The sequence below is a fragment of the Adiantum capillus-veneris genome, chromosome 11 (genome assembly GCF_014529385.1).
Source record: "Adiantum capillus-veneris isolate H3 chromosome 11, ASM1452938v2, whole genome shotgun sequence".
NCBI lineage: Eukaryota > Viridiplantae > Streptophyta > Polypodiopsida > Polypodiales > Pteridaceae > Adiantum > Adiantum capillus-veneris.
Genome location: NC_140941.1, coordinates 89,376,142 through 89,398,480, shown reverse-complemented (window position 1 = coordinate 89,398,480; position 22,339 = coordinate 89,376,142). Strand labels below are relative to the sequence as shown.

Below are 22,339 nucleotides of genomic sequence, written 5' to 3'. Positions count from 1 at the left end.
GTATGTGCCCACTCAGTAGGCTTGCATGAGGTGCGACCCTAGCAACAAAATGTTTCCGTATTGCGCACGATTGTCAGTATCTTAAAAATCAATGTCTTTACACTATGTACTATAGGAGGAGTTTGATGTAATGTATTGGCTCAAAACGTAGAATTTTTTGGCTTAGGATAGTAGAGAGTACCTTTCACACCAAGCGGATTACAAAGCAAGCTATCACTTGGCACTTAAGGAGACCAATAACTTCTTCGTTTGGAAGGGATTGGAGATAGCAGTCATCGCCAATCCCAAGAATGGTGCAGATTTCTTTTGAAAGTGTTTTTCATTTGTGGGTTGGAGAGAGAAAGATTGCAAAATGACCACCTTCAGAGTATCCGAGGTTGCACACACATGCATCGGTCCTATGGAGTAAGTATTCTTTGCTTTTGAATACATTGTTTTCTTTTTATGATTGTCTAAGATAGTATCCAATAAGACATTATAGAAAATATATTAAGAATAGCACTAGCTAGGCGATTTCTTTGTTGAGACCACGACCCCTGCAGAGGGATACGAATCTTCTAGCATGGTCGTCTGCATGCTTTGTGGAGAGTCCTTTGAAAGTCGGAAACTTTATGCTCACCTTAGCCAGAACGCTTGTCAGCTCCTCCATTGCTGTCTGCTCAAGAGCCTGCTGTAACACTGTCACAAGACGGGCACCACGTGCCAATAGAAAAGAACAGACTGAACAGACTTTTAGCACTTCATTAACAACTAAACTGAGAGAGAGAGACAACACGCGACCCGGAGTGGCGGAATTCCACCCCAGAGAGTATTGGCCCCAAACCTTGGCGCCCTTTTCGGTATTTCTTTATATTGCATCAACACAGTACAAGCCGGTACTCGAGACTGTGCACCTTCGTCAGGAAGCATGCCAGAGAATGAGCCCTAGCCTCATATTTAAAGGCCCTTTGCCTGAAAAGCAGTTATAGTGAAAAGCCTTCAAAACTCAAAAGCATCAGGTCTAAAAGCAATGCTCAAAAGTTGCCAGCGTAAAATCCGGAATTCCATACTGCTGCCACGTCAGCAGTCAACGCAAAACACGGAAATCCGTACAACATGCCACGTCATCAGCCAGCGTGATTTTCGGAAATTTGCCACATCATTAGCTAGCTTCGCAATTCTTTTGTGTGTGTGTGAGTCGTGCTTTATTTTAATTCTTTATGTCACTTGGGGCCCCATCGGATGGGGTCTCCATAAGTTGGTAGGACTTCTTCTTCCGTTACTTGTTCTTCTTAGGGTTTAGGCCCCTTGGCCTGCATCTATAGGTTGGCTCCATTCTTTAGGCTTTGACATATTAGCAGTTTGTTACATCTCCTCTTCTTGAAAGAGAGTAATTGTCCGCGATTACAGCATATCTGCAAAACAACACAAGTTAGTTAAATTGTTTATTCTAGGGTCATTCCGAGGGACATTCAGTTTGCTTTTTTTGTTAAGGAGTTAGCTTCTCCTTTCGGCTCTGTTTATCAAGGAGTTAGCTTCTCCTTTCGGCTCTTTTGATCAAGGAGTTAGCTTCTCCTTTCATCCAGATCGGAACTCTTGATATTCTGACGTAGTAAAATTAGCCATTACACCCAGACCGTACTGATTTTCCACGGGTGTCTTGATGCACTAAAAAATTATATACCCAGGCAATCTCATCCAATTAGGAATATCTAGTAGTTGGCACATCGGAATGCAACACAATTGCTTACATATGCATGTTACGAGACAACAAACAGCGCTAGTGAGCACTCCCTCGAGACAAACGGTCTGCGGTATGAAGCTACTCAACGACTACCTCGTCAATCCCCCCGCAAATAACCTAAAAAGGTCCGGGCCATGAGCTCAGAGGACTGTACAACCAAATGCTCCCCAGACAGCAGTGTGCGTCGCTCGGAGGTTCAAGGATACAACCAAACGCTCCCCAGGCATCGGCCTGCGTCGTTCGGAGGTTTTCACAACGAAACGCTTCCTAGGCATCGGCCTGCGTCGTTCCGAGGTTCAAACAATACCAAAACAGTATTTCTCACTTCTCCACCCGAGAGTAAAAATCACCAATCAATGAAACCAGTATTAAAACCAGAATCAAACATTTCAAATCGGCACCAAGACAAAGTTTAAAACAGATAGCATCCATTTCAAACAAAGTTCAAACAATACTTTCTCAAACAATGTTCAAAAGTATCTAACTAGAAAACTAGAAAACAACTAGAGAGGTCATTCAGAGTTTTGTTCGGACAAAACTTTGAGGACAACGGGCTTGCCCTTCTGCATCATGGTGATGGTTCGGTTCCGGACCTGGAGAGTTGCATCATTCTTGTCGTGCCAGGGCATGCCCAAGAGAACGTCGCAATTGTCCAACTTCATAATGTGGAAATCAGCTTTTCCACGATAATCTTGTATAGTCACTGGAAGTGCACCAATGAGCGGTACCACTTTCTGAGTTTGCCCCGTGGCTAGCTCAGCTTCAATTTCTCCACCTTCTACATCATAATCAAAGTGCATCTGCTTTAGGAATTCTGGATGGATGAAGTTCTCCATAGCTCCGGGGTCAAAGAAAATAAGGGCTTTCAAGCCGTTGACGTTTCCATAAGCTCTGCATAATTCATTAAAACTCTCGAGGTGTATACCATAAATATCGGGAACTAGTCCAATAGCAGGTCTAGCCTTCTTGGCCGGAGGTGGCCCCGAGTATTTGTCTGACGTGGTAGCAGAAGGTTGCATTGAGGGCGTCGAGGCTGGCTCAGGACATGTATTGAACGTATGCCCTGTTTGGAAACATTCGATGCATCGGACTTCTTGTAACAAGACGTGTCGTTGACGTTGTGTCAGACGAGGCCGTTGAGATTGGTTTTCACGGGATTCCCGAGAATTTGTTCGTTGTTGCCAGGAGTTGTGGTTAGTGGTCGGAGGTTCTTCTATGGTAAACTCCAACTTTCCTTTCATGAGCTTGTAGCCGACTGCGGCATGGTCCATAAGCTCTTGCATGGTAGAGACTTGCTTGGAGAGACAATATTCCTGCAATGGTGATGGTAGTCCAATGGTGTAGCGCTCGCACTGGTCCTCCAAGGGAATGAACTTAAAGGACACCAGAAGGTAGATGTCGAGAAACCTTTGGTTATAGTCGTCCATGGTTTTGGTGGCAAGCATTTTCAAGTTGCCCCACTCTACCAAAATCCGGACTTCAAACATCGAAGTCATGTAACTACGTGCAAAAAGTGTCTTGAAAGCTTGCCAGGTCCTTGGAGCATGCGGTTGTGTCGTGATTGAACTCCACCATTGCATAGCATTATCTTTAAGAAATCTTGCTGCACGAGAAATCTTGGATTCTTTTGTATAGTTCCCTAAAGCATAGATGTTGTCGAATTGCTGTAGGAACTGCAATGCTTTCTTGCACTGGATTAGGGTCAGATGGCTACACCATATTCTTGAAAACTCCCCCGATCGGAACAGGCGGCTGAGAAGGTTGCCGGTTGGAAGCTCTCGTACTTTCTGGTGCCGGAGGAGGAGGTACCACCTGGGGCATCAGAGGGGGTAACATGTAGCTAGTAAATTGCTGACAACTTTGCAGCATCGGAAGATTCTGCTGAGGATGCCGTGAAAGAATGTCGTGAAGCTCGTTGAGCAGAAACTGCAAATATTTTGCTGAATCCATGAATTCCAAATCTTGGGTTCTTTATGGCTTATGCCCTGTAAGACAGAGCGATGAAGACGGGAGCGCGCCCAATGCACGATGAAGTAAGGGTGGGAATGCCTAATAAGCCCCGGTTGGAGGGCGAAAATACCTCGAATAATATTCCAATAGCTCTGTCTAATAAGTCTGGGTTGGAGGGCGAAAATACCTCGAATAAAATTCCAATAGCTCTGTCTAATAAGTCCGGGTTGGAGGGCAAAAATACCTCGAATAAAATTCCAATAGCTATGCCTGCTCTTTTTTTGGAGCGGTATGCTTTCAGAAAAACACATGCCTGATGCTTTGATACCACTGTCACAAGACGGGCACCACGTGCCAATAGAAAAGAACAGACTGAACAGACTTTTAGCACTTCATTATCAACTGAACTGAGAGAGAGAGAGACAACACGCGACACGAAGTGGCGGAATTCCACCCTAGAGAGTATTGGCCCCAAACCTTGGTGCCCTTTTCGGTATTTCTTTATATTGCATCAACACAGTACAAGCCGGTACTCGAGACTCTGCACCTCCTCCAGGAAGCATGCCAGAGAATGAGCCCTAGCCTCATATTTAAAGGCCCTTGGCCTGAAGAGCAGTTACAGTGAAAAGCCTTCAAGACTCAAAAGCATCTGGTCCAAAAGCAATGCTCAAAAGCTGCTAGCGTAAAATCCGGAATTCCGTACAGTTGCCACGTCAGTAGTCATCGCAAAACCCGGAAATCCGTACAGCATGCCACGTCGTCAACCAACGTGATTTTCGGAAATTTGCCACGTCATTAGCCAGCTTCGCAATTCTTTTGTGTGTGTGAGTCCTTTATTTTAATTCTTTATGCCACTTGGGGCCCCATCGGACGGGGTCCTTATAAGTTGGTAGGACTTCTTCTACTGTTACTTGCTCTTCTTAGGGTTTAGGCCCTTCGGCCGGCATATATAGGTTGGCTCCATTCTTTAGGCTTTGACACGTTAGCAGTTTGTTACATCTCCCCTTCTTGAAAGAGAGTAATCGTCCGCGATTACAACATATCTGCAAAACAACACAAGTTAGCTCAAAAAACATTTCTAGGGTCATTCCGAGGGACATTCGGTTTGCTTTTTTTGTGAAGCTGTTGGCTTCTCCTTTCGGCTCTTTTTATCAAGGAGTTAGCTTCTCCTTTCATCCAGATCGGAACTCTTGAGATTCCCGCGTAGTAAAATTAGCCATCACACCGAGACCGTATTGATCTTCCATGGGTGTCTTGATGCACTAAAAAGTTACATACCCATGCAATCTCATCCAATTAGGAATATTCAGTAGTTGACTCATCACAATGCAACACAAATGCTTACATATGCATGTTACGAAACACAACAAACAGCGCCAGTGAGCACTCTCCCGAGACAAACGGTCTGCGGTATGAAGCTACTCAACGACTACCTCGTCACTCCCCCCGCAAATAACCTAAAAAGGTCCGGGCCATGAGCTCAGAGGACTGTACAACCAAATGCTCCCCAGACCGCAGTCTGCGTCGCTTGGAGGTTCAAGCATACAACCAAACGCTCCCCAGGCATCGGCCTGCGTCGTTCGGAAATTTTCCAGCATACAACGAAACGCTCCCCAAGCATTGGCTTGCGTCGTTCCGAGGTTCAAACAATACCAAAACATTATTTCCCACCCGGGAGTAAAAATCACCAATCAATGAAACCAGTATTAAAACAAGAGTCAAACATTTCAAATCGGCACCAAGACAGGTTTAAAACAGATAGCATCCATTTCAAACAAAGTTCAAACAATACTTTCTCAAACAATGTTCAAAAGTATCTAACTAGAAAACAACTAGAGAGGTCATTCAGGGTTTTGTTCGAACAACTGAACTTTGAGAACAACGGGCTTGCCCTTCTGCATCACGGTTATGGTTCGGTTCCGGACTTGGAGAGTTGCATCATTCTTGTCGTGCCAGGGCATGCCCAAGAGAACGACGCAATTGCCCAACTTCATAATGTGGAAATCGGCTTTTTCATGATAATCTTGTATAGTCACTGGAAGTGCACCAATGAGCAGTACCACTTTCTGAGTTTGCCTCGTGGCTAGCTCAGCTTCAATTTCTCCACCCTTTGCATCATAATCAAAGTGCATCTGCTTCAGGAATTCTGGATGGATGAAGTTCTCCATAGCTCCGGGGTCAAAGAAAATAAGGGCTTTCAAGCCGTTGACTTTTCCATAAGCTCTGCATAATTCATTAAAACTCTCGAGGTGTATACCATAAATATCGGGTACTAGTCCAATAGCATGTCTAGCCTTCTTGGCCGGAGGTGGCCCCGAGTATTTGTCTGACGTGGTAGCAGAAGGTTGCACTGAGGACGTCGAGGCTCGCTCAGGACATGTATTGAATGTATGCCCTGTTTGGAAACATACGAAGCATCGGCCTTCTTGTAACAAGGCGTGTTGTTGACGTTGTGTCAGACGAGGCCGTTGAGGTTGGTTTTCACGGGATTCCCGAGAATTTGTTCGTTGTTGCCAGGAGTTCTGGTTAGTGGTCGGAGGTTCTTCTGTGGTAAACTCCAACTTTCCTTTCATGAGCTTGTAGCCGACCGCAGCATGGTCCATAAGCTCTTGCATGGTAGAGACTTGCTTGGAGAGACAATATTCCTGCAATGGTGATGGTAGTCCAATGGTGTAGCGCTCGCATTGGTCCTCCAAGGGAATGAACTTAAAGAAGGACACCGGAAGGTAGACGTCGAGAAACCTTTGGTTAGAGTCGTCCATGGTTTCGGTGGCAAGCATTTTCAAGTTGCCCCACTCTGCCAAAATCCGGACTTCAAACATCGAAGTCATGTAACTACGTGCCAAAACTGTCTTGAAAGCTTGCCAGGTCCTTGGAGCATGCGGTTGTGTCGCGATTGAACTCCACCATTGCATAGCATTATCTTTAAGAAATCCTGCTGCTCGAGAAATCTTGGATTCTTCTGTATAGTTTCCTAAAGTATAGATGTTGTCGAATTGCTGTAGGAACTGCAATGCTTTCTTGCGATCTTTCACCCCAGAAAAAGTGAAAAATTTGACTGTTGTGCCGCCATCTTTAAAATCTTTGGGTTGGTTAGGCGCATATCCCGAGTATGGGTAATAAGGGTATCCAAGTGGGCTCCAACCATTGTAGCCTGGTGACGGTGATGGTGGTGGAGGTGGGGGCAATGGCGGTGGCATTGGATCAGGGTCAGATGGTTGCACCATATTCTTGAAAACTCCCCCGATCGGAACAGACGACTGAGAAGGTTGCCAGTTGGAAGCTCTCGTACTTTCTGGTGCCGGAGGAGGAGGTACCACCTGGGGCATCAGAGGGGTAACATGTAGCTAAAAAATTGTTGAAAACTTTGCAGCATCGGAAGATTCTACTGAGGATGCCGTGAAAGAATGTCGTGAAGCTCATTGAGCAGAAACTGCAAATATTATGCTGAATCCATGAATTCTAAATCTTGGGTTCTTTATGGCTTATGCCCTGTAAAACACAGCGATGAAGACGGGACTGCGCCTGATGCGCGTGGAAGTAAGGGTGGAAGTGCCTAATAAGTCTGGGCTGGAGGGCGAAAATATCTCGAATAAAATTCCAATAGCTCTGTCTAATAAGTCCGGGTTGGAGGGCTAAAATACCTCGAATAAAATTCCAATAGCTCTGTCTAATAAGTCCGGGTTGGAGGGCAAAAATACCTCGAATAAAATTCCAATAGCTCTGCCTACTCTTTTGTGGGACCGGTATGCTTTCAGAAAAGCACACGCCTGATGCTCTAATACCACTGTCACAAGACGGGCACCACGTGCCGATAGAAAAGAACAGACTGAACAGTCTTTAAGCACTTCATTAACAACTGAACTGAGAGAGAGAGAGAGAGACAACACGCGACACGGAGTGGCGGAATTCCACCCTAGAGAGTATTGGCCCCAAACCTTGGCGCCCCTTTCGATGTTTCTTTATATTGCATCAACACAGTAGAAGCTGGTACTCGAGACTGTGCACCTTCGCCAGGAAGCATGCTAGAGAATGAGCCCTAGTCTCATATTTAAAGGCCCTTGGCCTGAAAAGCAGTTACAGAGAAAAGCCTTCAAAACTTAAAAGCATATGGTTCAAAAGCAATGCTCAAAAGGTGCTAGCGTAAAATCCGGAATCCCTTACAGTTGCCACGTCAGCAATCAACACAAAACGCGGAAATCCGTACAGCATGCCACGTCATCTGTCAGCATGATTTTCGGAAATCTGCCATGTCATTAGCCAGCTTCGCAATTCTTTTGTGTGTGTGTGTGAGTCCTGCTTTATTTTAATTCTTTATGTCACTTGGGGCCCCATCGGACAGGGTCCCCATTAGTTGGTAGGACTTCTTCTTCTGTTACTTGTTCTTCTTAGGGTTTAGGGCCTAGGCCCCTCGGCCAACATCTATAGGTTGCGGCTCCATTCTTTAGGCTTTGACACGTTAGCAGTTTGTTACCAACAAAGTTGGTGGGAAGTGTACTAGAGAAGGTGATCGGGGTGGCGAGGAGCTAGTTTAGGGAGTCAAGGTAGAGGCTTGAGAGGGAAGAGGTAGCGGGGGTGGAGGACTTCTACTCGGAAGAAAGGCTAGCGCTTTTTGTGGTAGTACTTCAGAGGGCTCCACAATGAGCTTTGTTGATCTTTAGACTGCCTTGTATGTGTCATGCAATAGCAACAAATCTACCCAAGCTCTGGGCGCGAAGAGCCTTGAACTTGCTGGATGGTCTAGACCCACTAGATGAGACCCGACTAGACCAGGCTAGAGTCTGCTAGACCACTTAGAGCCTAGGCCCTAAATCTCACTCCAATAGAAAGAAAACACATTATCGCAATGGAACTAACAACTCAAAGGCACAACAACAAACTCAAAACCCAATTGAACTCGACAAACTCATGGAACTAGTACAAACTCTAGCTTGCAGCACACTCAGCTCCAAGCCCAGGACTCACAGGTACAATAGGGGTGTCGGGGCTAGAATGTGCAGGGAGAGTGCAAATGTGCAATGCTGGACACAAGACACGATTCACAAAGAATAGGGCCAACTTAGAAATAGCAATGCAATCATGGGATTGAAGGTGCAATGTGAATGCTTGAATGTCGGCTGAGCTCGAAGGCCTGGATAGACATTAACAAGTGGGTTGATGATAAGACTGTATTGCTAAGAGTGTTTGAAGCCAATAGCCTAGTTTCCTCTAGCATAGACAGGCGGGGGGGAGGTGTAGATTGTAGACCTGCTTCTACTTGAGGGGTGCCCACCTATAGTTGAACTCCAACGGCGCAATTTCCTTGAGACCGAAAGTCAACTGGAAGGGTGTGTGATGAGTCGTTGCTTTGAAAGAAGTGCGGTATGCCCAGAGGGTGCCGAGGATTTCCTGAGCCCACGAAGTTGGGTGCAGATGACCTTATACGTGCTTTCGGCTTGCCCATTCGCTCTTGGGTAGTACGAGCAAGACTTGCAATGAGAACCCTGTAGGTGAATGGCATTGTAGAGATCAACTCATTCACAAAGTGACTGCCTCGATCACTAGTGTTCTCAAGTGGGCAACCAAATCTGCAAAAAATATGCTCATACAGGAACTTTGCTACTCTTTGGCTGTGCAGTGTGTGGTGGCTAGTAATTCAGCCCACTTGGTGGCATAATCTATAGCCACGAGGAGATACTTTTTATTGCCAGGTTGTGCCGGTGGAGAGACTGGACCAACAAAGTCCAAATCCCATCTTTCAAATGGAAACCATGCTATTGATACCTGCAGAGGACGGTTGGCTTGCCTGCTGGGTTTAGGCACCCAACGCTGACAAACATCACATAACTTTACATGAGAAATTGCATCACAAGGCACATAAGACCACGACGGCCCACTCTGTAATACTTTCTGCGTTGTAATGTGACCGGGGTAATGGCCACCTCCGGGACCGTTGTGCTCATCTTCTAGAATATGCTTTACCTTATGAGGGGAGACATGTCGGTGCAACGCACCATCTGGTCTAGATGTGTAGAACTAGCCTCCAATCAAAGTAAATGGCTTGGACTTCTCTTCTCTTTTGCAGAGGTACCGGATGGTTTTTTCCGTTTTCTACGGCCTTGGTTGGAGGACCCAGCAAAACCAACTTGTGGCAAGGATTGGCCGACTTGAAGTCGGGGTTGCCGGCTTTTGGTGGGAGCTTACGGCTTTTCACCCAATCGGTGAGCATGAAAGTTAGCAATGGGGGGTGTTTTGAAGACCAATCGATCTCATGCTTCCATGTGGCATGAGGACTTATCCCATATGCACAGTCAAGAGGCAATAGTTCATGGTATATGGCCTACAGCAAGTGCATCAGGTTGATGCTAGGTCCACCATTAACTATTATACTAGATAATTGCCACCCTAGAATAGACACTGCAAGAGGGCTTCTGTAAACAGTGAGGGGGGCAGCAGGATAGGAGATCATATAAGACTCTGATGGCTGCATGGGGAGGTTCCTGCCACTAGGACCTGCACTTGGGTATAAAGGGTTGGATAAGTGCAAGGGTGTCGCTGCAAAAAGCTGCATCTAGTTGAAGCATGTCATAGAGCGGAACTCGCTGAAAGGTGTTCTTCATGATATCTTTTGCTGTAGTTTTCCTCTTGGTTTCAACGCCTTCTCGGGTGCCTTGATCAGCTGTAGGTTGGCCATTGCTTCCAAGAAAGCTCCTTCAATGGCAAAGACTAGAGAAGTTGGTTCGCTCTTGGCGCTAGTTGAGGGTTTGACAACTAGTGGAAGAGGTGTATTCACTGGCGAGGCAATTTATGGCAGAGGTGGATTCACTGGAAGACTGAGGTCAAGGTCTGCCCTTTGAGCCCAAGTGAGGACACCAACGGGCTCCTCTACTTGCTGCAACTTGTCTTGAGGGGCAACCACATGGGCAGAAGGTGACAACTTAGGTATTGTCTAACTGTTATTAGATTAATCTTTGGAAATGTGAATTCAGGTTGGCTTTGAGTTGGTCCCGAAGATGTGGAGGCGCATTGCTTTGAACAGTCTTTACTATAATGATCCTTGCCATCTGGGCAATGTCTTGACTCTTCGAGAAGAGGACAATTGCTTTGGTAGTGTCCATATTCCCCACATCCATAACATAAAATTGGTTGATTGGACGGATGAGACAGGGAGCGAGGTGATCGTGAGGTCTGCTCCGACATGGAGGTGGTAGCTGACGTGTAGAAGCTCTGGGGGCTAAAGGAGTGTTAGCATGATAAAAAATCTGAAATGGAAAAGTACCTTGCATCCCTTTCATAGGCGAGGAAGCCAGCAAAGGGGGACATGTGACTTGATTGGCCATAGGGAGAGACCATGTTGGAGGCAGGAGCCAACCCTTGTTGAAGAGTAGGGGCGAGGCTTTGTTGTAAATGACGCAATTCCTTTAGATAGTAATAGTCTTTGTCTTCATGTCTGTGTTTCTCACAAAAGTGGCAATAAGCCCTAAGCGGGCATTCTTGTGGAGGATGCCCTTGAGAGCGACACGAGCTACTCGAGACTATGGACTTAAGACTCCTACTGAGACCTAAGCTCTGCTAGCTCTCTTTTGATTCCTGACGTGGGACTTCTCCTGTTGAAACCTCTCCTCTTGAAGAGCTCGCTGTAATTTTAGTACTTCCAATTCCCCGCGTAAAGAAATCAAAGTGTTAGATGCACTTTCCAAGAGAATTGAAGCGGACTCTACTTGAGGAGGTCCTTGAATAGCCTCCTTGCCCCTTCTATCCAGGTAAACTGCACCACAAACTCAGCTAGAGTGGCTTTAGGGTCGGAGAGACACCCTTAGCTGTTGTTGAGAAGAGCCTTCTCCACCCACTTCTTACCATGAAATCTCCCGATTGCTGGGGGAAGCTTGGCAACCAAAGCTTTGGTTCTTGTCATGAGTTTTGCAAAAGTCTCATCAGGTTGGAGCACCAAGTTCCCCTACTCATCTTAAACCTTCTCTTGAAAGTCACCTTGTCTAAAAGCTTCACAGGACTGTTGCCTTAGTGTTGCCCAATCTGTAAAGTGGTTCTCAGCAAATTGATTGTACCATTTGTCTGCTAAGCTATCCAAGGTTGACGAAAAGAGCACTAGGAAGGCATCTTCTCTGTTCAAGCCACGACCTCTACAGGAAGTTACAAACCTCCTGACATGGTCGTTTGCATCCTCTATAGAGAATCCCTTGAAAGCCCAAAACTTTATATTGACCTTGGCCAGAATGCTTGTCAGCTCATCCATTGCAGCCTGCTCAGGAGCAGGTTGTAACATAGGTGGTGAAATTGTGCTTGAATGAGGTGATAAGGGTGGTAAAGATCTGGTTGAGACAGATGCCTGAGTAGGGAGCGGAAACGGGGATGGAGGACTTCTACTAGGTAAGAAGGGTTTACGCTTTCTATGGTAGTACTGTAGAGGACTCCTTAGGAGACTTGGTCGGTCTTTAGATTGCCTTATATGTGTCATGCAACAACAAACCCACCCAACCTACGGATAAGAAGATCCTTGAACTTGTTGGACAGACTAGACCTACTAGATCAGACCAGGCTGGAAGAGGGCAAGAGTGGACTAGACCGGACTAGACCAGCTGGAGAAGGGTGAGAGTGGACTAGACTAGACTCGAGGGTGAGAGTGGACTAGACTCGACCAGACGAAACTAGATCAACAAACTCGACCAAGGCGAGAGACGAGTCACGAGACCAGCTAGCTCCACAACCGTGTAACTGTCTCAAATGCGAGCGCATAACAATATCAAATTTACTCGGATAAATAGAATTTATCACTGAATGCTGAGGCCAATTGATATAGAGAGAAAGATTGAGAAGATCGACAGAGTACAAGGGACCAGAAGATAGACTCTGTGTATAAACTTGACTCAATGTGGCTCATGAGATAGACCGACAGGCTACTGGATGGTATGCTTCATAGACTATAGTATCTGGGGAAGCTGAGAACATATGCGGTGAGTCCTGTGCCATTGGTTGATTAATTGGGGGGGCACCCACTCGTCCCTTACTCCCAGCAGTGTTTGCTTGGACCTAAGGGTTGGAAACCTAGCCACGCCAAACAGCCTGTCAAAATGGGCTGCCGAGCCCATCAGACCGACTGAAGTTTCAAGTAGCTACTGCCTGAAATGCTGTAAGGATTGTAGCCAGCTACCTTACATCTGTATGATAAAATGTAAACAGTACTGATTATTCTTTAAGATATACTTGTAGCTTCTATTCAAGTGGTTCTTAAGATCTTCTCTATGTAAATGGAATATAGTAACTGCTCTGAAGAATAAATCAGATTGTGTGCTTATTCAGATGTTTCTTGTTTGATATAGTTTGTCTTTTGTACTAGATGTCGAAGGATTATTTCTTATTCATGCAGAAGAGGAAGATATTGTTGCTGCTGAAAATTGGCTGGCCTCTGATGACAATCAATGTATACTTCGTAGCTTCTTTTGAATCTACTCCCCCTTTTTTCTATAGACGTGTTTTGCGATAGACTTGTGGTACCCTGTACCTCGGGAGTACTGTACACTCGTGCTTTCTTTTCCAGTTCTTATAGTTTTGATTTATCTTTATTTTGTTGTATGGAATTTGTGTGAAAACTGGGCCTTATCTTCATATTGTGTGTTGAAATTGCACACTTACTGCCATCTTTGTTTTTATTTATGATTCTTGACTAAAAATTTTAATCTTGATGATCTGTTGCGTTTCATTTTTCTGTAGGTTGTTATAAGGCATCTTTGTGTCCATATGCCATAGCTGATGCTACCCTCATGCATTTGACACGATTAAAGGGGTCTCTATTAACAAATTCTCTATATCCTTATTTTATGATTGTCGCAGGTAATACTTTATCTCTGTGAGACTAAATAAGTTTGCAACATTGAGGCAAATAGAAAAGAGTTTTTTATATCCAAACGTCTTCCATTTACCATTGTTGCATTGTTCGTATTGGCGGTGTTCCAAAACATGTCAGGAAGAACTGTTATTACGATGTCCCATGTTTATGTGATGTGTCCGCACGACCTCTGTTATGCTTGATGTTTTACTTTTTACGTTAGTTGTGTCTTGCCTTCTGGTGCGTCCATGCGGCCAAGGTAGTAGTCTTATCAAATATCTCTATAGAGATTGTTATCATCATGAACACCTCAGCTAAAAGACAAGGGCTGAAAATAGTGGTCTAGAATGAATGATGCAAACCATAGAAAGCTAAAATAGAAGCAAGCTTCAGTGAAGCTCGGTAGAAAGATGAGCCATGTGCAAGAGCAAGCTTTCTGAATGTAACGTTACAGTTGATACTCTAAACAAGATGTGGAACGTGCTTCACCCAATGGAATCAGTCAAGGTTTGTAGCAGGAAAAAAATGGCGTGCTCTCTGCTGTGGGTGCTCCGTGGTGCAGTATGCAAGACGCCTCACTCTATGGCACAAACTCTGGTTGGCAGCGCACACAGCTCCAAACCAAGGGTACAATGGGGGTGTCGAGACTCAAACTGTATAGGGAGAGTTCTGTGTGCATAGACTAGACTCCAGACCAAAGACTCGTGCCAAACTCATACCAAACTGATCATACATACAATGGATCTACATCCTCGTAACTCTAGCAAATATCTCTGAAATGACAGCTGCAACTATCTGTGGACAATAGCGGTGGTAGGCTTGCCACGGTGTCCACTTGACTACCACTCCTCGGTATCCCGACAAGCACCTCTGATCAACTAGACCACTGACACGGTCCTGTCAATCAGTCGAGAGTCGAGAGTGCCCATGGAGTGTGAACCCAAGACCAAACTGCCTGTCCGGTGCAAGTGACACTGTAGCCTGCTACAAGGTCCATGTGTGATTACCATACTATATCCTTCTAAGGACTCCAAAGAAGGTGAAATGGTTGGAAATTTGCACCACTGCTGTAGAAGTAGCGAGAAAGAGAGGGGGATAGATGAGAGCAGCAATGGAGATACTTGGATCTCTTCTTTCCACTGCTTGGATCTCTTCTGTTCCCTCTTTGACCACTTGTCAATTTGTATATATGGCCTTGCTTACTTGATATGTCACAAAGCAATGTATGGGCATTACATGTGCTGCCTCCTCCTATTCTGCTGGCTACTTGAGTGGCATGCACGAGACCATCTTGTATGGTCTAGTCACATGGCATCTATCTGCATCCCATAACACATTGATTGTTGAGAATTTTCTTGCAAAGTAGGCTTAAAGCAGTTTAACAAGCGTCCTTTTTTCAAAAAATATTGATGAATAAAAAATGAGTGCCTGTTTCCTTGCAGAAAATTCAAATGTTGACATGCAGTTGTATTTAATACGGATCTTGCTGTATTGTCTCCCGGAAGCCTATTACTCCTGTCTGAAAGACATGTCTTCGTTATGGTTCAAGCATTCATCATTTGGAAACAATTGGGCGCATATTTTGAAGCTGGGGTCTCTATTTGGACCCTTTTTTGTGAAAGAAGATGAAAGTTTTTCTGCTGTTTGCAGGAAAGTTGGTCAAGACTATTAGCTCTGTTTTGTTTGCTGCGTTACTTTTAAGATGTTGACCAAGGCTTTTTTTCTACGACTAATAAATGGCTTTATATAGATTTCTTGAGCAAGTGATTGGTAGGTTAACCAAAAAGATCTGAGACTTTCAGCTCTTGAGCATGCTTTTTTGCAATGAGAGATCTCATGATTGCATTACTATCCATGTTCTGTCCCAGGGAAAATAAATCAAATCAAGCACAATAGAAACCTGTAGTATATGGAAAATAACGAAGTAATAGCAGACTGATCAGGCGTTCGATTGTCATGATGCTTCTAACACTCCTCCAATTTTTTTGACAGACACTTAACTATATTGGAAGCTGCAACAAGACTCGTTATTTTCTTGGTGAAAGATTGGAACTTTCTTTTCTATAGTGATTGGCCATTGTCAACAAAACTTGACCTTCAATATACCTTATCCAACTACCGAGTAATGAAATGCAAAGGTAACCTATTACCTATGGTGGGCTTTTATGTCAGATTACTTGCCAAACACAGCATGTCTTGAGAAGACCTTTTCTAATGCATATTTTTCCTCTTTCCTATGCGAGGAGTTTCTCAATAAATGTTTTTACTAAAATAGCTCGTGACTTCAATTTCATTGGAGTTGAGGACTCCTCATAAACATTAATATCAACAGACCAACAAGGATATACAAGCATGAATATGACTAGAAGCTCCAAACCGTCTATGGCTCATCTTACTCAAACAAGGCAACGCAAAAGGTTGAAAAGGAATTCGATAATAAGTATGAAGAACACCAAGAATCAACATTCATTCTGTGTGAAAAGTGGCTCAGGACCCAAAAGATCGCATGTAGGCTTTAAAGGGGAGCCTCCCTTGCCGAGTGCAGATTGTTCAAGCAGAAATTTTCTGGTCTTTCCAAGCTGTCTTCCAAAAGCCAAAACAAACAATAGTTGTTTGATGTCAATTGGAGAAGGAGATCATCAACCGCTTCAAGATGCTATGATGTCATGGGCTCAATTGAGGAGTTTGGTCTTAGATCGAAGAAAAGCTGAAAATTTTAATTTAAACAGAAAAAGTCGTGTTTTGACTAGGAAGAGAAAACAACAATCAGAAAGGAAGTACACAAAATTTTTACGAAGCACAAAGCCAGGATTTCATAGAAATACTTATCATTCAAGGACTCGTAACAAGCATGTGCAGAACAGAGGCCAAAGGTTTTTGGAGAGCGCAATCCCTGGGCTTCTTAAGAATCTGAGAAACACAAACTGTGGTGGTTTAGATGCATCCATGGACAGTTGTTCAAGGACATTAAATCGAATGCTTAGAAATGGACATAGTGCACCTATTGGGCCACAACCGCAGGCAAAAGGCAATTATAATGGAACCGTTCTATTGCAACTTGCTCTGTCAGCTGCTAATTCATCAGGCAAGGAAGGAGTCACCAAACCTTCCAAGTTTTCTTTACATTCACATCTGGAGACATCTGAAAAATCCCTCACCTCATTTCAATCTTCAGAATTTATGTTTTCGCCAAGTGAAGTAGATTGCACAATGCCCAATCCATGTGCAAAATCAGCTGTGAGATTGCCCCTACAACCACCCCCACCTCCACCGCCGCCTCCACCTCCATCTCCACCCCTGCCTCCACCACCTCCTCCACCACCACACCGACCATTGTCACCACTGGTACCGCCACCATCAACACCAAGACTATCCCAAGGGCAAAGTCTACCTTCAAAACCTCCACCCCCACCTCCTCTTCCCCACTCAGCTCCAAACAAGATTGACAATCATCTACAGCAATCAGAGATTGATTTGCAAAAACTGAAGGATAACCCCCCTGAAGTGCAAAAGCCAAAAATGAAGCAATTGATTTGGAATAAAATAACTGGAGCAATGATGGATAAAACTGTTTGGAAAAATACGACCTTGGAGCGCGATAATTCCTTGGATTTAAAACTACTGGAGCTTCTGTTTTCTGCAAGCCCTACACCATCCCATGGACACTTCCAGAGGGTATTCTTTCAGAGCATCTAAAATTTATGGATTCTATACTCTTTTGGTTCCCCTAAGTTTGATTGCTTGAAAGCATGTAAATGTAGGCTTCCGAGCTGCGACCTGACTTATTTCAGAGTTGATGCTTTTGATGCAAATAATAATTCAAATAGGATTGCATGCAAATGACACATGAAGTGAAACTTATATAGGAATTCTTTACCGAATAAATGGTAGATGTGCATTTTTTAGTAAGGCTTACTGGTCAATGCATTCATATGTGTGCACTCACAACAAGTAGTCTTCCCGTGAAACCCATGCCATCAATCCAAAGAAATACTTACAGAAACTCCCTAAAATAAGCTGATTGACTTGTTACCTTTTGGAAAACACAGAGTTTATCAATGAAAAAGAAGCCTTCAGGCATCCATGTGATTGATATGAAAAGGGCCCATAATATAAGCATTCAATTATCAAGCCTGCGCAAGCCATTTCTAGAGCTCTGCAAAGCTTTACAAGAGATGGATGAGGGAATCTTGACAAATGAGGCTCTCAATGTGCTGTACCGCACCCTTCCAACCAAAGAGGATATTTCTAGCTTGAAAGACTACAAGGGAGATCCATTGCAGTTGGCAGATGTGGAAAGGTGAGGTTTTACTTTCTGTTTGCTTGCATTAGCAAATTGCATCGTACACAGTCATTCTTTCGAAGTGACATTCTGTAACTTATATGTGTGTATAACAGTCAATTGCTCACGATTTGCTTGTGTGCACTAGTGTGTAGGTTAACCACTTTTCAATTTTAGCAGGTTGCATGCATCTTATTGGTGTGACTATAGTTGAGCAGCAAGAAAGCAGCAACTTGAGCTGTTATTGATTTCTTTTTAAAGAAACATCAGTGACCATATTCAGAAAAAGCTCAAAAGAGCAATGAAGTACAAGCATCATTGGAACTTGATAGGAATTGTAAGTACGGGCCACTGTGAAGGTGCATATGGTTCATCATGTAGGCTCACTCTTTCTCATCTCCTTGAAGATGGGGCTTGCAATTGTGGAATGCTCTAAGAGAAAATATTCCATTGAAACTATCATTTCAAGGGCACAACCTGAAGATAAATGCACAAAGCCGATCATTACAGAGGTGTGATCTCAAAAATGTTCATAAAAGCTACAATGAATGACGAAGACTATTTCTTGGTTTCAAAAATATTCTCTCATATCTTCTAACATGTACATTCTTTTGTGATCCAAGAGGGGGAAAATTCTCCTCATTCTATGCCATATGCGCAACAGGAGGAGCAAAGGTAGAACCCCCCAAGAACCCTAATGGGTTGAGGAGAAGTAGGAAGTATCTCGGCCAAAGAAGAGCAAGACTGTAGAGGTGGATCCTGGGTCCGTATACCTATCTGAGGTAACTCTGTCTGCCTTTGGCCCCTTCTTCTACTCTTCTTTGATTCTCTCCTCCTAGTTCTCTTAGCCTCATTCTTCCTAGATACTAATGAGACCTCCCGTCTCTCGAGGCACTGTCTATTGTCTCTCTCGCGCATCCAACTGCCATATGACATATAACCTGCTTTGCTACATACAAAACAATGCCATTGTAAACCAATGGAAAATACTCTCTGCTGTATATCATCTCCATGTATATAGGGACAGGATTCTTCACGGGAGAGGGATGAAGAATCAATATGAGAGTAGGGGTGTATACACTATCAGATGGCGCCACCCTCTCCCAACACAACACCTAGGCCACTGCCAATCTTTGTCAAATGCGGATGAAACTCTAGCAATAGACCTGGAAATTTCACTGTAACTGCAAGAGCCTTGTTGATGTTAGCTACATCCATCCCCTGCCTCCTCCTGTACAAATAACATTAAGTTCTATTCAAACTAAGGGGACTTTGTGCCAATGCTAGGCCAGGCTCATCCGATGTCGCAAACTGAACCCTGTAGTATCCTCTCCCCAATGGAGAGCCCATCACCCAACCATCACAATCCTGGGATTAGGTGGCATGAGTAAGCAATCTCCGAGAAATTCTATAATCTGGTTTGCTGACAGCCTCTCTCCAACCACTTTGCATACCAAACAGCATGCCTCTAGTGTGGCCACTAAACTATGAATGGAACTGATTGTATCAGATGAAAGTTTGAGCCCAATGGATAATCCATCAGAATCCACAGTGAACAACTGACTCGCCTCCTATGAACAAGACCAAAAGCAACCCAAGGATTGGATCTAGTGATCCAATGGAATGCACCGCCACTTTGTCATCTTAACAGAGTCTGAAACCTAAAGGCTGATCCCCAGCAGCGACTGCCTCTGATGGAGAACACCTAAAACAGCTCTCTATAATCAACAACAGATACCAGATACCTGTCTAAAGGTGAATAACTCTAGTGGGGAGACGGATGATGGTAGGTCACGTCCGTGCTGGTAATCTACTGCAACATGCAGCAATCATCAATGCCTCAATCCTCGCTACTGAACGGTGAATACAGCCAGGATTTGTTGACATGTCCTATCAAAAGTCTTCAAAAGCTGAGACTATTTGTATTTATGTGATCTAGAATGAAGTGGGAGGTAGCCTTCAAGGACGGCCAAACGACTATCTTCAGAGTCACATCCCCAAACCTCCAAGGGTTTTGGAAGAGCGATGGATAAAGAGCAATGGTTGGCTGAGGAAAGGGGAAGGAGAAGGGGGTGGGGGTCGAAGGGAGCGGCTGGCAACAAGTTGACGCAGGCTCAAGCATGGTACAACCAACAATGCAGGACGGGGTACGACATGTGGCTACTGCTGAACAGCATTGAAGAATGCACAGCTAAGGGTCGGGGTGGTGGTGGTTGGACGGATGGGAGGCTGGGGCAGCGGTTGCAGCAGCGTTGTCGAAGAGGGGGGACAGATGACTGTGGAAGCGGGGGCAATGTCGGCGGGCTTCAGAAGCACGGTAGCGGTAGCGGCAAGAAAAGGAATAGTGTGGCGAGGTTAAATGCCTCCATGCAAGCCGGGTTGATGGGCCTTGGGTTGGCATGCTGAATGAGGCCAAGCGCATGCAGGCAGGGTATGGCGAGGGGCTGGAGAGAGGGGGCAACATGCGCAGGGTTGCAAGGGGAGAGGGCGATTGTGGGGAGCAAGGGCACATTCTTGCAAAGTGCCCTAACAAAGCACCAAAGGAGCAGCAAATCAGAGAATTCTAAAGCGGCAGCTGAGAGTGCAAAGAAAGAAAAGATAAAGGAAGAATTGTCCCAAATTTGTGTGGGCGAGCCCAAAGCAGATTGATGAGAGTACGGAGCTCTGGAGAGCGTGGGGCAAAGTACGTGAACAAGAAGTCCTTATCTTCTTCATCTCACTTGAATTGGTGGCTGACTTGGAATAACGCCTGAAGAAATGGGGCCACCGGTTATTGCGGCACCAGGGAGAGATGTCGCCATTACACCTGTCATAGGCAAACTTCAGTTGTATTGTCAGGTGTATCCAGGGCATGAGGACTTCTTCTTCATCATGCCTCTGGAGGGGTGTGACGTCCTTTTGGGGATCCCTTGGTACCAGAAGAACCACGTTGTGGTCAACTACTGGGCAAAAGAGGCCACATTGAAAGAATGAAAAAGGCAAAGAAATTACTATTGATGTAAAATTAAAGGTCAAGTCTGTCCAACTTGTATTGGTTTCGGCTGTTTCCAAATCAATGCAATCAAATCTCTTTGTTTACTCGATCTACTTGACTGAAATTGATGAAAATGAGAGATGCTTAGTAAGTGTGACGAGATGTACACATCATTGAAGGCCGAAATGCAGACAATTGTGAGGGCAGAAGTGAATGCAATGGAATGTATGATGCAAAAAAGATTAGAGGATGCAAAAATGGAAGAACGCAAGAATGAAAAGGATGCATTGATCGAAGCACTTAAGGGAGACCTCGCAACTTGCAAAAATACCTCCGCAAAGGAGGGAGAAAACCAACCCTTAGTGATAAAGAAGCTCGAAAGCATTAAGGAACAGGTGAAAACTTTACGGGAAGAGGAAGAGCAAAAGACACAAACAACCTCTTCATGGGAGGAGCACCTCTGCAAAACACAAGAGAAGGTTGATAAAGCGGAAAAGTGGATCGAGGACGCAAAGAAAGGAAAGGATAAGATGCTTGAAGCCACACCAACATCCACTATCATCAATATAATGATTGAGGAGGAGCAAAAGAGAGAGACTAGAGCCCTTCATGTGCATGTTACAGACACTGGAAAATTAGAAGAAGAGGTGCAAGAGCTCTTGAAGCGCATGGGTATTTCAGAACCTACACACACAAGGGCTTGGAGAGTTGGCAAGACGAAGACCAAAGGAAAGCATTCATTATACGTTTCCCTACACTGGAAGCTAGGAAGGAATTCCTAAAGAAGAGACCAACACTCAAGCAAATTGGGATATTTTTGGGTGATGACCTCACTGAGTGGGTTTACTTGTTTTCCTCAGAGACATGGGACTAGCACAATGGATTATTTTTTGGCTCGGCCCAGTTTCATACCCTCTATTTAGGACTTTACAGTCGGCGGGCCCAGGCCTATTGGGGTAGCAATAGGTCATGCCCTCCTCATGTTTACTGTCTCATTCCGGTTCAGCACAACTCGACTGGCACAGACATCTACACATACCCGATACACTTTTACTTTGGAGACTGATTCTGTCTACATAGATGGTATCTATAGACGATTATGTACAGAGGATCCGGGGAGACCTCTAAGGGAGCAGACACTACATGATGCAGCAGTAGAGGCATACCCACACACTGAGCTTGGGCAGCGACGACGTTCTGGGAGCATACCCCATAATAGCTGGTATGACGAGGAGTGCAGAGACTAGAGCCCGACTTCAGAGGGAGGTACTTCTAGGAGTCGGTACTCACAGGCAGTCACCGATTGCTTTTCGGCGTTTGGTACGACAGAAGAAGAGGACATTTCTAGCTCGACTACAGCGGGATCTATATTAGTTGTTTTTGAGCCACGATTCAGGCGAGGCATGGCGACTCTTCCATGAGCACTCTCCCCCCACCAATCATCACTTCTATGGAGGTATGGGGTCAGTATGCATCATCTCTCTACATAGTCTCGGGGCAATCACTTCTTCCAAATCCGTCGAAGCCATGCCCACACACATGTGCTTTCTTTACCGCCGAGATGGTAAAGAAAGACATTGATAGGAT

General features: G+C 44.8%; 1 protein-coding gene across 4 annotated transcripts in view; it reads left to right on the top strand.

Moving 5' to 3' along the window:
* Nucleotides 1-22,339, top strand: part of LOC147447619 (uncharacterized) — a 54,933-nt gene that overhangs the window by 8,982 nt on the left and 23,612 nt on the right. For 2 of the 4 annotated variants that reach the window (XM_086523344.1, XM_086523341.1), the window contains exons 3-8: nt 13,008-13,091; nt 13,382-13,501; nt 14,939-15,089; nt 15,489-15,634; nt 15,829-17,171; nt 17,546-17,796. In XM_086523344.1, coding sequence (XP_086379470.1) covers nt 13,008-13,091; nt 13,382-13,501; nt 14,939-15,089; nt 15,489-15,634; nt 15,829-17,171; nt 17,546-17,796 — 2,095 coding nt within the window. The remainder of the gene's footprint in view (nt 1-13,007; nt 13,092-13,381; nt 13,502-14,938; nt 15,090-15,488; nt 15,635-15,828; nt 17,172-17,545; nt 17,797-22,339) is intronic. The other 2 variants (XM_086523342.1, XM_086523343.1) reach the window with 2 other exon arrangements.